The 14,163-nt window shown below is 43.7% G+C and overlaps 1 protein-coding gene across 1 annotated transcript in view; it reads right to left on the minus strand.

The window, feature by feature from the left end:
• Window positions 1–626: 626 nt before the first annotated feature.
• The window catches only part of CILK1 (ciliogenesis associated kinase 1), a 33,971-nt gene continuing 20,434 nt past the window's right edge, over window positions 627–14,163 (minus strand). Inside the window, exons 8-13 of the mRNA XM_068557846.1 lie at window positions 12,582–12,893; window positions 11,021–11,211; window positions 10,759–10,907; window positions 8,555–8,683; window positions 5,163–5,285; window positions 627–4,197 (exon numbers count right to left, since the gene is read on the minus strand). Coding sequence (XP_068413947.1) covers window positions 4,043–4,197; window positions 5,163–5,285; window positions 8,555–8,683; window positions 10,759–10,907; window positions 11,021–11,211; window positions 12,582–12,893 — 1,059 coding nt within the window. The 3' untranslated portion in view covers window positions 627–4,042. The remainder of the gene's footprint in view (window positions 4,198–5,162; window positions 5,286–8,554; window positions 8,684–10,758; window positions 10,908–11,020; window positions 11,212–12,581; window positions 12,894–14,163) is intronic.

Genomic DNA, 14,163 nt, shown 5'->3' on the forward strand with positions numbered 1-14,163 from the left:
GAGTTGCTCTCAGCCTGAGACAGTCTTACTCATGGTGTCTTTCTACCTACCTGATATATATCAATATATTCAGAGGCCCTGGGAACTCATCTCAGTCTTTGACCCTTCCCGCATCCGGGTCCGGGGATATTCTGATGTGGAGGAGCGCATCACCTACGTATTCACCAATACAAGGTTAATTGGTAAATCATGTTCCCTCAAAATTCTTTCAACGTTTCAAAGAATGTTTGGGAGAAGAATTTCCTGTGGAATCCTGTATGGAATTCATGAAGTTATGAGCTTCTTTTGAAGGTTTATATGGTACACGTGAGTGTACTATGAAAGCTAGAAAAACGCAAAGTAGGTATTAATCATGATGAAATCAGCAACAAGAAATTGTTTTGACCTGCTTTTTTTTCCCCAAATGTTCCTAGTCACCTAACTTGCTAAAAGCTAGATTTAAAAAGCCTCCACATTGCAAGATAACGTTTCTTACTGCTAGTCTAAGTGTATGCTTTCAATTTCACGGCAGTAACACTATATTAAGCGTTAAGGAGAAGTTATAAAATATCAACATTCCAAATTAGGAAATAGTAATGTTATTGTCTGATGGAAGAACATAAAAACAAAACCAGAACACTCAAATCAATTTTTCTTAAACTGTAACTTTATTTGGAGCAGAATTTTCCTTAAGTAAAGTTAACGTTTTTAAACACCTTAGGACAAACTATTCAAAAAAGGAACATTTTATTTCAGAAGGGGCTTGAGTAAGTGGTTTTCTGTCCTCCTACCTTCCCATCATATGAATATTTGCTTTATAATTAAATATATTCTTAGTTACTCCCTTGTAATCAAACCAGGAGACTAAATTGCTGTCAGCACTGAAATATCCACATCAGAAGACTGTTCAGGTCATTTTAAATTCACATTAGCACAGTGACTATAAGAAACTGATAATACAGATTAACGTGATATTTGCCCCCAGTTTGTCTTCTATGGGTTTCCATGAGAAGGTCCTCACAATAAATTATATAAAATACAGTACTTTGGTTGGAAATTGTAAAAATAATTCTAAAAATTAACCACATATATTAAACAAACAAGTTGCTACAGTATGCTTTAAATGATATAAAATAATTAGTATGTCAAACATTTTCTTATAAACATATTGCTTTGGATCATACATTGAGCTGAAACATACAGCCTGCATTCTTTTTCTCTCCTAAATGGCACAAAACAATGGCTTGATGCCACCTCATGGAAAAACATGGTGCCCGTGAACTCCAACAGTACTGGTAATTTGTACTTAAAAACAAAACGATTCTTGCGTTACATGGGTTGCCTTGACTGTATTCAATTTTTCATAACTCCAGATGATGACATAGCATCAGTTTATTAGACGTATATAGTCCTTTAGGCAAGAGATGTGTCTAAAAAATTGCTTAAAAATCAGTTTTCTTCCTATTTAAATCATACATGAGCTGGGTGAGGGCTTAGTAATTAATGGCAGCTTATTGTCAAATTAACAATCACACCAAGAGTAGCTTTTATGCCCATGCAACTTTCCCTGCAGTTCACACACATACCCTTTGGCATACCACTGTCACTGAACCTTTGGGCACTGTACCATTTCCTGACGTCCCAGAAAGCTTTCTGCCTGGAAATGAGGTACGGACGTGGATAGGTACAGTTAAACTCATCATTCTTCTTGGTGTCTTGCAGTAGATTTTATAAGTCTATAGTAACTAAAAATATAGGCAACAGGTAGCATTTCATTTTCACTTAACAAAATAATGGTGACTATTTGCTTCCATAGTAAACAGCTTGTATGCTCAATTTATCCTTTACCCGTTTCAGGGCGGGGGAAAAAGAGAACTTTATAGGATTTTGCTAGTTCTTTAGAACTGACATTGTTCTTTCAGCCTTCTAGTTTGCTCAATGCAGCGTCAGCTTCTTGACTTGCAAATGAATAAACATGTTTTGCTTCCCAAGGGAAGTTGTTTGCTGATAAACAAATGAAAGAGGAAGAAGAAGAAAAGTGAAATATTTTCTGAATTTGGGCCCTACAAAAGTAATAGAAAAACAATTTTATAATGTGTAATAACCAGGTGACTGGGTTTTTCAATTAAAAAAAAAAATGTAATGACCTGAACATAAGCTATAGGGCCAAGAATATGGTATTCACAATCCATCTGGTTCTCTAGGGGGTATTTACAATTTAAAACCAGCTTTCCAGCAAGCTGGGTAAGCTTTCAGATTAACTTACTTTTTATACATAATACAGAAAGGGGAAATAAATATTAACCTCATAGTAAAGGACTCATCTCTGAAAACACATTTTCTGTTGCTTGAGATAATGAGAATATAATACAGAAATGAATTCAGCTTCAAGTTGTGCTTACATATACATCTTTATTTCCTGAAGCTTTGCTGCCAGTTTGTTAACAGGAAAATATTACCTCTCAAATCCACATCCATCATGTGCTTTTCTCATGCCCCCAGCGATCGTGGTGCTTGGTCAAGTATATTTTTGAGCCAGACTCTCCAAAGCACAAATTACTCCCTGATTTTAGGTGAGGGCACCTTGGGAACCATCCTGATTTGTTCAAGCTGCAACGTATTATGAATACGTCAAAGCAAAAATTTACCAACTTATTAGGTTGAACCATATCAAAGTGCCAATATTCATTTTAACCTACAAAAATGACAATTTCATTGGCTCAACTTGCTATATCCTGGAACCAAATGAGAGTGACTTGAGCCCTGGGAGAAGGTGAGTCAATATACTCAGGAGATTATGTCGCGTATACTGACGGTGACCTTCTCTCTTGCCTTTCAGGCAACCATGAGTGGAGGCGAGTGTGCCCGACAGAGGTGGATCAGAGTGGACTTTTTGTCTTTTTCTGTCTCCAAACTAGCTTTGTCATTTTCAGAATTGCTGTAAACATTCCTCTCAATGGAACAGCCTCTGCCCACCATATAGAGTTCTCACTGTTGAAAGAAACTACACAAGGGTTAAGAGTTCTTTGAATGTGGCACGTGACAGACACTGACATCACGGTAACTGTGACTTCCCAGACCAGTGGGACCTCTGCCATCTACCTTTCCTGCTCCCCAAATTGCCATGAAAACTGAGCTAAATGCAACATTCTGAGGGTTAGGATAATAAAAAATCTTCTGCTGCTTTGAAACTTAGCTTTTGGATCATGCATCTTGGCAGGGATATAGTTTAAGTGACCGTGTTAACCTTTACGTGGAGAACATTTTGGCTTGAAAAGCTTCCTTTTTGTGGGTACTTATACAAGTTGACTTCAAAAATGGAAGAAAATAGAATATCATGGCATAGCTTGGTTTCAGCTGGATATCTCCAACCACCAAAAAGGGTGTTATAAACATTTCTAAAAATATTTACTTAGAGTTCTTTCATCTGGGGAGTAAAAAGAAAACAAAGTGAATTATGTAATAGTACTTTTAGAACAGCACAGCGGTATCAAAAAGTCAAACCAATAACATCGTATTGAGAACGGCAGATGGTCAGTTTTCTGGTGCTGAGGTCAGTCCAAAAAAGCCTAAAGTACCGAACATGCCACATTTAAAATTTAACCACTTCGCAAATATCTGCACACATTGAGGAAAAAACCCTTTATCGTGTAGCCTTAAATTGCACCCCTGTTGCAATACTGCATCATTATTATTCTATTTTTAAAAATCTGTATAAAATATTATCTGGAAACCCAAAGGAAAATCAATTAATCTTTAAAAAGTTCCTTACAAAGTTGACTGTATAAAATGCTAAAACATAATCCATATATACAAAATGCCGCTGTTTAAGAAAATAATGGGACCCAGTTTTAGAATAAAATAACTTTGTACAAAAAAAGGTACTGCATTCAAATCAATATTTAAAAAAAAAAAACTTTAAAAATGAATATTGAAATGTCTCAGTTCAGAAGAATAACTATAAAGTGTTTGCTTTTCCACCATCCGAAAGTCTCTTGCAGGTAGAACACCAGCTGGCCGAGGGAGAGCGTCCCGCTGTCCCCTACAAAGGGCTTCGTGACAGTCATCGCCGAGATGCATACTTAGCAGCCCAGTCCGTCCGGCCGTGCACGGGCTGGGCAGCCGGAGGCCGGGGCAGCGACCCGGGAGTGCTTCTAGGTTGGGTGTGGAAAAAAGGTCGCCCAGGATGAGGTCTCACAGTCTTCAGGGAAGAATAACCTGCAATGAAAGAAAAAGGTGGGTCTGACTGATACGGGACCCATGCAAACAAAGTGCAGCAAAGAGCATCTTGGTGACAAAAATATTAGCAAAGGAGAGTTCAAGGGCAGCCGCCTCCTCAGAGTCCTCCCTCCCAGTTAAGGACAACCCCATTCTATAGTGGTCAGGCCAGAATTACTGGTGTCATCCCTGACCCTTCTCTTTTTCTCAGATCCCACTTGTAATGTTCAGCAAATCCTATTGGCTCTACCTTCCAAACCTACCCAAAACCTGGCCCAGGTCAACCATCACCACCGGCCCAGGCCAGCCTCACTCCTTGCCTGGATAATCGTTAACAGCCTCCTGGTTGGTTTCCCTACTTCCACCCTGCTCGTCCTTTCAGTCTAGTGACAACAGGACTTGAGTGAGCCTGGAGGTAGAAGTCAGATCCCCTCACTGCCCAGCTCAGAACCCTCCAGGGGTTTCCATGTGGCTCAGAGTCATGATGACGTGCTTACAGTGACCTGTGGGGGGTGCCCCCCCATCACCTCTCTGACTTCTTCCTGCTCCCCTCCCCTTGTTCACACCATTCCTGCACTCCGCCTCCCTGCTGTTCCCTGCATCTACCAGGCCCATCCTACCTGGAGGCCCAGGCACTAAGAGCCTGCATTATAGGGCTTGCTTGCTCACCTTCTGTAGATCTTTACCCAATGGCTCCTTCGCAGTGAGGTCTTCTTCGGCCGCCCTATGTAAAATGCATCTGCACCCCACACTCCCTACTCCCTGCTTTATTTTCCCCTTAGCACTTTTGGAGCATCTTATTTGGTCTACTTATTGTCTGTAGAGTACAAGTTCCAGGAGGACAGGGAGTTTTGTGTCTCCTTCACTCGTGGACCCTAGGCCTACAAGGTCCAGCACGAAGCAGTTGTTTGATAACTATTTGTTGAATCAATTCATGAATAATAATAATCTGAAATAGAACTTACCAGGGGAAGGGTCAGGTATAGGTGCCACATGGACCCTCTGCACAGTAGAACCGATTTCTTTTTTCAGAAAGGAAGGGATATAGTTTCCAGCCAGTCCACTAGAACTTGTTGAGGTGGAACCAACTGATTTGCAAAAGGAAAAGCTTGTTACTGCAAAGACATGCACAGGACACCAATGGGGGTACAGGACAGTGGGGCAGGACCATAGAGAACCAGGTTTTGACTTTCAGGGGCAAAGAATTAGGATAAAAACAGTGAATTCCGAGCAGAGCATTCCACCACACCACACTGCTGGAAACACTGGGGGCTGGGGCGAGGGTGTGCAAAGACAGTGCTGACCCTGTAGCCTGTACCCACAAGGAGGCTGGTGGGTTGGTTTGCTTAAAAAAAGGGGAAATTTGGAATTTTCTTTCTGTTTATAAGTTTAAGCTGTTCTGGAATTTTCTTTTTCTGCTCCATAATATACAAGAGTTAGCCTTCCATGTCAGTATATACAAATTCCAGAGTATGGTTAAACCATAACTCATTTAACCATTCTCTTACTGATCAGCATACAGGTTATGTTAATTACTTAGCCATTATAAGTAATTCTATGCTAAGTATTCTTGTTCAGAACCAGAAAATTAATCACTATTAAAATATATTAAATACGTTCACTTTTTATGTCATTTCTGTCTTGAGAGAGTTTTAAGGGCAGAAACTGGGTGCTACTCATCTTACTGTTCCAGGCGGTTCATGGAAAGCCTTACATATAGCAAGTAATCAATACGTATCGGATGGGTGAATGCGTATCTATAATGAGCCTTAGTATTAAGGCTTCAAGGTGCACATGGAATAATGAAGAATGTTATACAAACGGAAGTTATATCCATTCGGAAGAGTTCATGAGGGGGAGAGTTGCTCTCTGTCTTCACAACACAGAGCATTCTTGGCAACTGCTCAAGGCAGAGTGGGAAAAAGGGTCTGGAGCTCGAGGAGCTGTGTTGGTCAGCTGGAGCACATTTTGCAATTTTGGTGACTAGATAGATAAGAAGAAAAATGGGAAGAGAATTTGAACAAGGAAATCACAGAAGGAAAAAAACGTAGAGTCAGTAAACACAAGAGAAGATGATCAACCCTCATTAGTCAACGGGGCATGCGGGTTGAAGCCACAGTAAGATGCCATTGCACACCCTCAGATGAGCACCCGTTTACAATCTCAACAGTACCAAGAGGCATCAAGGGCAGAGCACAACTCCCACACCCTGCTGGACAGCAGCTGGGCAAAACCTGTGAAGTCGAAGATGAGCACAGCCTTTAAGCTAACGTGTTTACGTCATACCCAGAAACCTCACACGTGCACACCACCTATGGGGGGCATCAATGTTCACTCCGGCGCTCTAACTGTGAAAAATGTCAACAACTTACATGTTGGTCAAGAAGAGAAGGAATGAATAAATTATGTTCTACGTGTCCATCAACAGACGAATGGATAAAGAAGACGTGGTATAGATATACAATGGAATACTACTCAGCCATAAGAAAGAACAAAATTTTGCCATTTGCAGCAATATGGATGGACTTGGAGGTCATTATACTAAGTGAAATAAGTCAGATAAAGACAAATACTGTATGATATAACTTATACGTGGAATCTAAAAAATATTAACAAAGAAACGAAATTGAGTTATTTGTAGTGAGGTGGATGGACTTAGAGTCTGTCATACAGAGTGAATAAGTCAGAAAGAGAAAAACAAATACCATAGGCTAACACATATATATGGAATTAAAAAAAAAACCCGGTTATGAAGAACCTAGGGGCAGGACAGTAATAAAGACGCAGACGTAGAGAATGGACGTGAGGACATGCGGAGGGGGAAGGGTAAGCTGGGATGAAGTGAGAGAGTGGCATGGACATATATACACTGCCAAATGTAAAATAGATAGCTAGTGGGAAGCAGCCGCATAGCACAGGGAGAGCAGCTCAGTGCTTTGTGACCACCTAGAGGGGTGGGATAGGGAGGGTGGGAGGGAGACGCAAGAGGGAGGAGATATGGGGATATATGTATATGTATAGCTGATTCGCTTTGTTATATAGCAGAAACTAACACACCATTGTAAAGCAATTATACTCCAATAAAGATGTTTTTAAAAAAATATTAACAAACTAATGACTGTAACAAAAAAAAAAGCAGACAGATAATAGAGAACTAGTGGTTGCCAGTGAGGAGAGGGAAGGGAGGAGGGGCAGTATAGGGGTAGGAGATTAAGAGGTACAAATTGTTAGGTATAAAATAAGCTACAAAGGATATATTGTACAGCACGGGTGATATAGCCAATATTTTATAATAACTATAAGTGGAACATAACCTTTAAAGATTGTGAATCACTCTAGCGCACACCTGTAACTTACATAATATTGACCAGCAGCTATACTTGAATTAAAAAAATTATATTCTAGTACAAATAATAAATCGTGGTATCATACACTTATATATATTGTATATGTAATACTATATATACTGTGATATATATTCTATGGGTGTATAATTGCTGCATATGTAATTATTAAAATGAGTGGAGATCCAGGATTATATGCATATAAATTTGAAAACATGCAAAACCATACTAGGTTTTTCTTGTATACTAAAAACAAAGCATGGAAATAATAAACACCCAACTCAGGCAGAGTGGGGCTCGGGGGGAAGGAGAGGAAAAGAGGAAGGGAGGAAAGGTAAGGCCCTGGGCTTCGTGTGTGTTTGCAGAGTCTGACTTTATAAGCTGGGTGGTGGGTATGTGGGTGTGGATATATTCTCTCTTTCCTTTTTGTATTCCTTAAAATACATGAACATGCAATGGACAAAGGCAGGGAGAAGAGAAGCCCAGATGTTTACTTGGCATGTGGAAGGGGAAGCAGCCCACAGCAGGGGAAGCTGTTTACTGGGCATGGGGTGTGTCTGCCTGGAGGACTTCTGAAATTCATCTGTCTATTATAAAAAGAGTAGGCAGGGGCTTCCAAACCATCCACCTTCCAACCAGAAGGGGTTCTGATGCCCTGGGCTAAGGCTGGGCCATCAGACAGAAGGGAGAAGCCAGAGCAAGGCAGACCCAGTGAAGTGTGACACTGGAGGTCGCCCACCACAGAGCAGGGCCTCAGAATCCAGACTCATAAGACTGTTTTTCCCTCGCACCAGGGAAGACTGCTCTCGTCCCCTGCTACCCTTGACGGCAGAGCCCGAGGGAGCTGGCGGAGTCCCCAAGGCCTGCTGCCAGGTGAGAGAGAGCAGCACGGGCCTGGAAAAGAGGCCCAGGGTTTTAACGCCAGAGAGGCCCTCGTGGTTCCACGGCTTGTCACCCTGCCACATCCAGAGAATCTGCTTCTTATCATTTAGGGGTTAATCATCATTACTCACCTGAATTTATTTTGCTGATCACTGATACCATCCCTGAAGATTTTCCAGACAAACCAGAACTAGACCATGGATTAGATGGAATAAAATCCTTTCCTGGATTCGGGAGTATGCCGTTTCTTATATTTATTCCTAATAGGGAAGAAATGTTTTTCAAATGCAAAATTTATATTTAATCTTGCATCACATGTCAGAGATGAAACGAATGCAGAATCCAATTTGTCAAAGACTTCCTGTGTTTCAACAATCAAAGCAAAAACTGACCATGATGATGTCATCGGACAGGTGGCAGAGGAAAGATGCCATCTTCGGGGTGAGTGTGCTGTCTCACTGGTGGGTGGCCTGACAAACTTCAACTTCTACCCACAGATCTGTCCACGTCTGATGTCTTGACCACCTGGTGCAGTCCTGGGCTTCAGTGTCCCTTGGCCTTCCTACTCGTCCGCCTTTGCAGACCACTGCCTTTCTGACAGCTGCCCAAGTTCTTCTCTGTCCCTCCACACCCCCAAGCCCAGCTCTGCAGCCCTCGGCTCTCCTCCTTCTGAATTCTGAGATTCCATCCTCTCAACCTGACATGGACTATTGGAGGTGACTCTGGTCTGAACCAATGACCCTCCCTGACTCCCTCACGCCCAAGGCTGCCTTGACCTCAACTGCAAGACAAACCACTGCCCTCTGGACCACCCACTTCCCACTCCTATCAGGCCTTGCAGCTAGCTTTCAGAACAGAAAAACTCAATTCATCCTTTACCCTTCTTCGTCCCCTAGAGCCAAAAAGAAATAACTCTCTCTGCCTGTGCCCACTGCAGCTGGAGCCTTTGCCCCCACCCCCCCCATACCCTGTCATGTGGGAAGTGTCAGGCCAGTCTCCCAAGGCCACAGTGCCAAGCCTGATGAGGTCTGGCAGTATTTAGGAGGCCTGTTCCCAATCAAGAGTGGGGAACCAGTGCATCAGCAGGGCCTCCATTCCCCGCCCTAGGTCTCCACCCTGGGTCTTAGCACCACTGCCCCCACCTGGACAACAGCGACAGCTTGTGGGCCCCTCACCCATGCAGCACGCAGATGTCAATAAAAGCATGTCACTCCTCCAGCTACGACCCTCCAAGAGCTTCCAGTTGCTCATGAAATAAAATCCAAATTTCTTATAAGACCCCCAAAGATGCCTCACGCGTCTAACACCTTATCCTCTCTGACAGGGCTTGGGCCATGTGGGCCTCTCACAAGTCAGGCCCTTTCCTGCCTGCAGGCCTCTGTACTGGCTGTTCCCTCCGCTCAGCATGTCTCTGCACGTGGAGTTCCTTCCCAATCGCTGGGGCCCAGCTCGGAGTCACTTGCCCAGAGAGGCCTTCCCCGACCACTCTGTCTGAAGTACTGCCTCCGCCCCCATTTCATCCCCCTTAACGCCAGTTGTCACCACCTGTGGCTATGGTGTGTCCATTTATTTAGGGTCTGTCTCCCACCACTAGAAAATACGAGGGTGAGGATACTGTCTACAGGCTGCTGGCTAAAGTCGCTGCATAGCCTGTGATGTGAATGGAGGCCCTAGAGGTGGGCAGCCTGGTGGCCCCGCTTGGCTATTGTGTCCACCAGATTCTCAGTGCCCAGCACGGGACGATGCGTAATACGGATTTACTGATGGAATGAATTTGTGAATGAACGGTTGGCTAACACTGTACGCTTAGAATACAGAGAATGCGGAGAGAGGTCTGGGCACCCTCCAACTACAATGTTTTCACTTAACCCCTGTGGTATAGCCACATGTGGTGACTAAGCTCCCATCTGCTTTCCTGAGAAGACACACAGGGCTGGCAGTTTCTGGAGAGACCTCGGGCAAGCTTCCTGGTTCTTCCTGGTCACTCCTTCCCTGGGGACTGGACCCGGTTTCCTCTACCAAATTTCTCATCTTAGGCAACTACAGAAGATAAGAATGTGAAGCCTGGGAATTCCCTGACGGTCCAGTGGTTAGGACTCCGCACTTCCACTGGTCAGGGAACTAAGATCCTGCATGCCATGCAGCCAAAAAAAAAAAAAAGAAAGAAAGAAAGAATGTGAAGCCTGGGCTTCAGCTAATATTTCTATGGTGGTCCCACCAGTTTGGAAGAGAAGCCCCAAGCACTTGCCATCCAAAACAGGATCTTTGTGAACGTGTGATTCCAGGGACATGATTTCTTATCAGTGATCAGAGCAAAGGCAGGAATGTTTATTACCAGGCAGGTACCGGGAGTGCCTCAGGTAGTGCTGCTTGGCCGCAGACCTCAAGGTGGGCGTGTCGCACCGGGGACAGGATGTCTGGGTTGGGGCACTATTTCCGGTGCCCACGGGCTCTGAGGGCTTCAGGTCCAGAACACTCTCAAATCTGAGTGGGGAGAAGATGGTTTCGGTCAGCACGAGCTGGGCAGCTCATCGGACGTAAAGATGACCTCACAGACCCCAGGTGCTGTCCGTGCACAGCCAGGAGCCCACACTTGCCTGCACAGAGTCTCATCGCTCTGTCTCTTCTTGTTTTTCAGGTCAATCCTGGTGAACGATGGGCTGAAATCCGAGTCATCTAAGTCCGCCCAGTCATCAGAATCCTTTGCTGACCTGGAAACGAGACCCCACCTTCTCCTACTCTTTGGCTTGATCTCACCATTTTTGTGCTCCAGGCCAGTGAGAATTTTCTGTGTATACAAGGAGAGGTGGGGGGAAAAAGCAATACTTGGCATTAACGGAGCTCACCCACGAGTAATCCCCATTCTGAACTTTCTCGATTATGTAAAGGAGGGTTCTGGGGCGTTTCCCTCCCCAATATGCACTGTTTATTGGAAAGGACAATGGTGGAAAACACAGTCCCAGACCTGTGTCACTCATCCTGCACAGATTACATCAGTTTTCATCCAACGGGGACGCTAAGCTGTGTAAGATAAGGATTTTAAAAAAGAAATTTAAGGTACTTCTCACATATGAGGAAAGTGGCTGGATTCTCAAACAGGGCTCATCTCTGAAAGAGTTAGTGTGATTGACACTGTCCTAAATAGAATGCAAGAGAATATAGCTAAAGTGTCAGTCACCTGCTCTTTTATAGAAAACAATGCAATTAATGCCTTCTTTGCCTTCTCTGTAGACCTGGATCCTATTTAACTACAGAATTAGCTACAATAAGAAATTTCCAAACACACACTGCTGCTGCAGGGGGGCGGGGGTAAAGTCGACAATCTGGAGACACCACCCCTGTAACCTCACGCTGTCCTAGTCGGGAGCCAGCACTCACTGCGTGAATGCTAGTCGACAGATAGAGTATTACTTTTGCATAAAGGTGTTAGAAGATCAGACTCTCAGACAGCACTATAAGGCTGATGGAAAACAGACTCCCATGTCAGATTATTATCTTATTGACTAACACTCACTGTTTCCTTTTGAACGGCAAGAGGAGAAGAAAGAGCTGGGCTCAATCAACAGCCTGGCATTACCAGCATCGACTGATGGCACTGATAGGAATAATGATCTACAAATATTAGTGAGGCACTTGATGATTTTCAAAACATCTTCACAAGCAGCAGGACCTTTGATCCCCATGAACAGCCCTGTCTGGTGGGCAAGCCAGGCATTAGGATCCTCCTTTTCCAGATGAGGACACTGAGGCCACAGGGATTGCTAATAACGAAAACTAGCGCTCTCATTATCCACCCCTGTTTCACAGATGCGGAAGTGAGGAGCAGAGAGGCCAGGTACCCTGCACAGGGTCATGAAGCCATGAAACAGCAGAGCTGAGATGTGAGACCCTAGAGATCTGGGGCCACGTCCAGCCTTCGGCCTCCACCCCACGGCCAGGCCCCCAGGCGTGGCATTGTAATTCACAGGCAGAGCCAGAACTTGAATTTAGACCTTTAACTCCAAAGCCAAGGCTCTTTTCACAATTCCATGATATTGCAAAGACAGATCTATTATAATTAGGCCTTATCTGCTGAAAAAGAAAATATTTCACTCAGTAAATAGGGTCAGAAGAGGAACAGGCCAGACACAGGGCTCTCAAGCGAATCTTCCTGCTTACTGCCTGGGGATGCTTGGTGTGGAGGGATGGCAAGAGCAAAGGGCTTGGCTTGTCCTCTGGAAGGTGATCCGTCCTGGAAGCCTCGGCTTTGTAGGGGTACATGAGATGCTGAGGGGGCTGGCTGGCTTGATGCTGTCTCAAAGAAATGCGCGTGTGTGGCTTGGTTGGGGGCTGGGCAGGAGGGACCGGCTTTATGTGAGGCGGTGGGGCTGCCTTTTCCAGACCATCCTTCTGTGGTTTTCCTGAATCTTGAAGGCTCTGTGTGGTGCTGCCCAGGGGGTGCCCAACCTGGAAGTAAGGATATCGAAGCGCCTGGAACGACACATAAGGCTGTTTTAGGAGAAGAAACTGGCCAGGAAGGTTGACCCCATTCAGGGTTGCTGGCTAGATTTCACGAAGCCGGTTTACTACAGTTGCTTAGCCCAAACCAATTATAAAACAGCATCCTGAATCTGTAACACCCTTTGTGAATTTCCTTATCTGAAATAGCGTAAAATATACGGACTGGTTGCCACACTCAAATTATTTGGGTAAAGCACCCAGGTTCACTGCTATGCCCTTTGCTACTTCTGCCAATATCCTGGCTTTGTAACTTATTTGCTGTGTGTCTTAAATATAACATTGCACCATTCTAAGCCCATTTCTTCATTCCATAGGAAAAAAAAAATAAAATGGAGAGAGCCAAATATAATGATCCAGGAGGACTCTGAAAAATCAAATATAAAATAAGCAGGTACAGATAAACAACAAGGATTTACTGTATAGCACAGGGAACTTATCTCCAATATCTTGTAATAATCTGTAATGGAAAAGAAATGTATATAAAACTATCACTTTGCTGTACACCTGAAATTAACACAATATTGTAAATCAACTATACTGCAATTAAAAAATATAAAATAAGCAGGTGCATCTGCTTTAACACCAGAAATGCCAAGAGTGTAATGCACGCTACAGTTAAACCTTGCCCATCAAGATAATCACGCTTTCTGGATCGCCGAGGGATAAATCTTAAAGTGCTGGGTTTGCAATTCTTTCTGAAATATCCCCTAGTCTTTTTGAGTGGAAGTCATTGAATACAACATAACCTTTCTCGATGAATCTGGGACATAGCTATAAACACCTGTAATGATAATAAGTGTAGATACAGAGGCAAATAACGTGGATACTCCCATAGTGGTCCTGGACTCTGATATCTAACTTGGAAAGTCTTCTCTGTAAGTCCCAGGTATTTTTGCAAGTCTCAACTGACTTGGGGGTATTTTTAGCTTTTCTGATACTATTCTTAAAAGTACACATTCCTCTCTTGGTTCCTTGGTTCCTTACAGAATCTTTTTCTTTTCATCTCTAAAAAACTTTTCATCTGTAAAAAACTGGGTTCCTCAGAAAGCTTCCTTCCTGCCCTGAAACCATTTGTGAATTTCATCACCAGAAGCGCATTTCTGAGCGCTCTCCAACCTTCTTGAGCCATCCAGGGTCTTGGCTGTTTCTTCTTTGAGCCACTGGACAGCTGCTTTTCTCCCATTCCTTAATCCCCCCAGCCGTCAGCTCTCAGCTCTCACAAATTCTAACGTCACGTCGG

This window comes from Eschrichtius robustus, chromosome 12 (genome assembly GCF_028021215.1).
Source record: "Eschrichtius robustus isolate mEscRob2 chromosome 12, mEscRob2.pri, whole genome shotgun sequence".
In the NCBI taxonomy this organism is placed as follows: Eukaryota; Metazoa; Chordata; class Mammalia; order Artiodactyla; family Eschrichtiidae; genus Eschrichtius; species Eschrichtius robustus.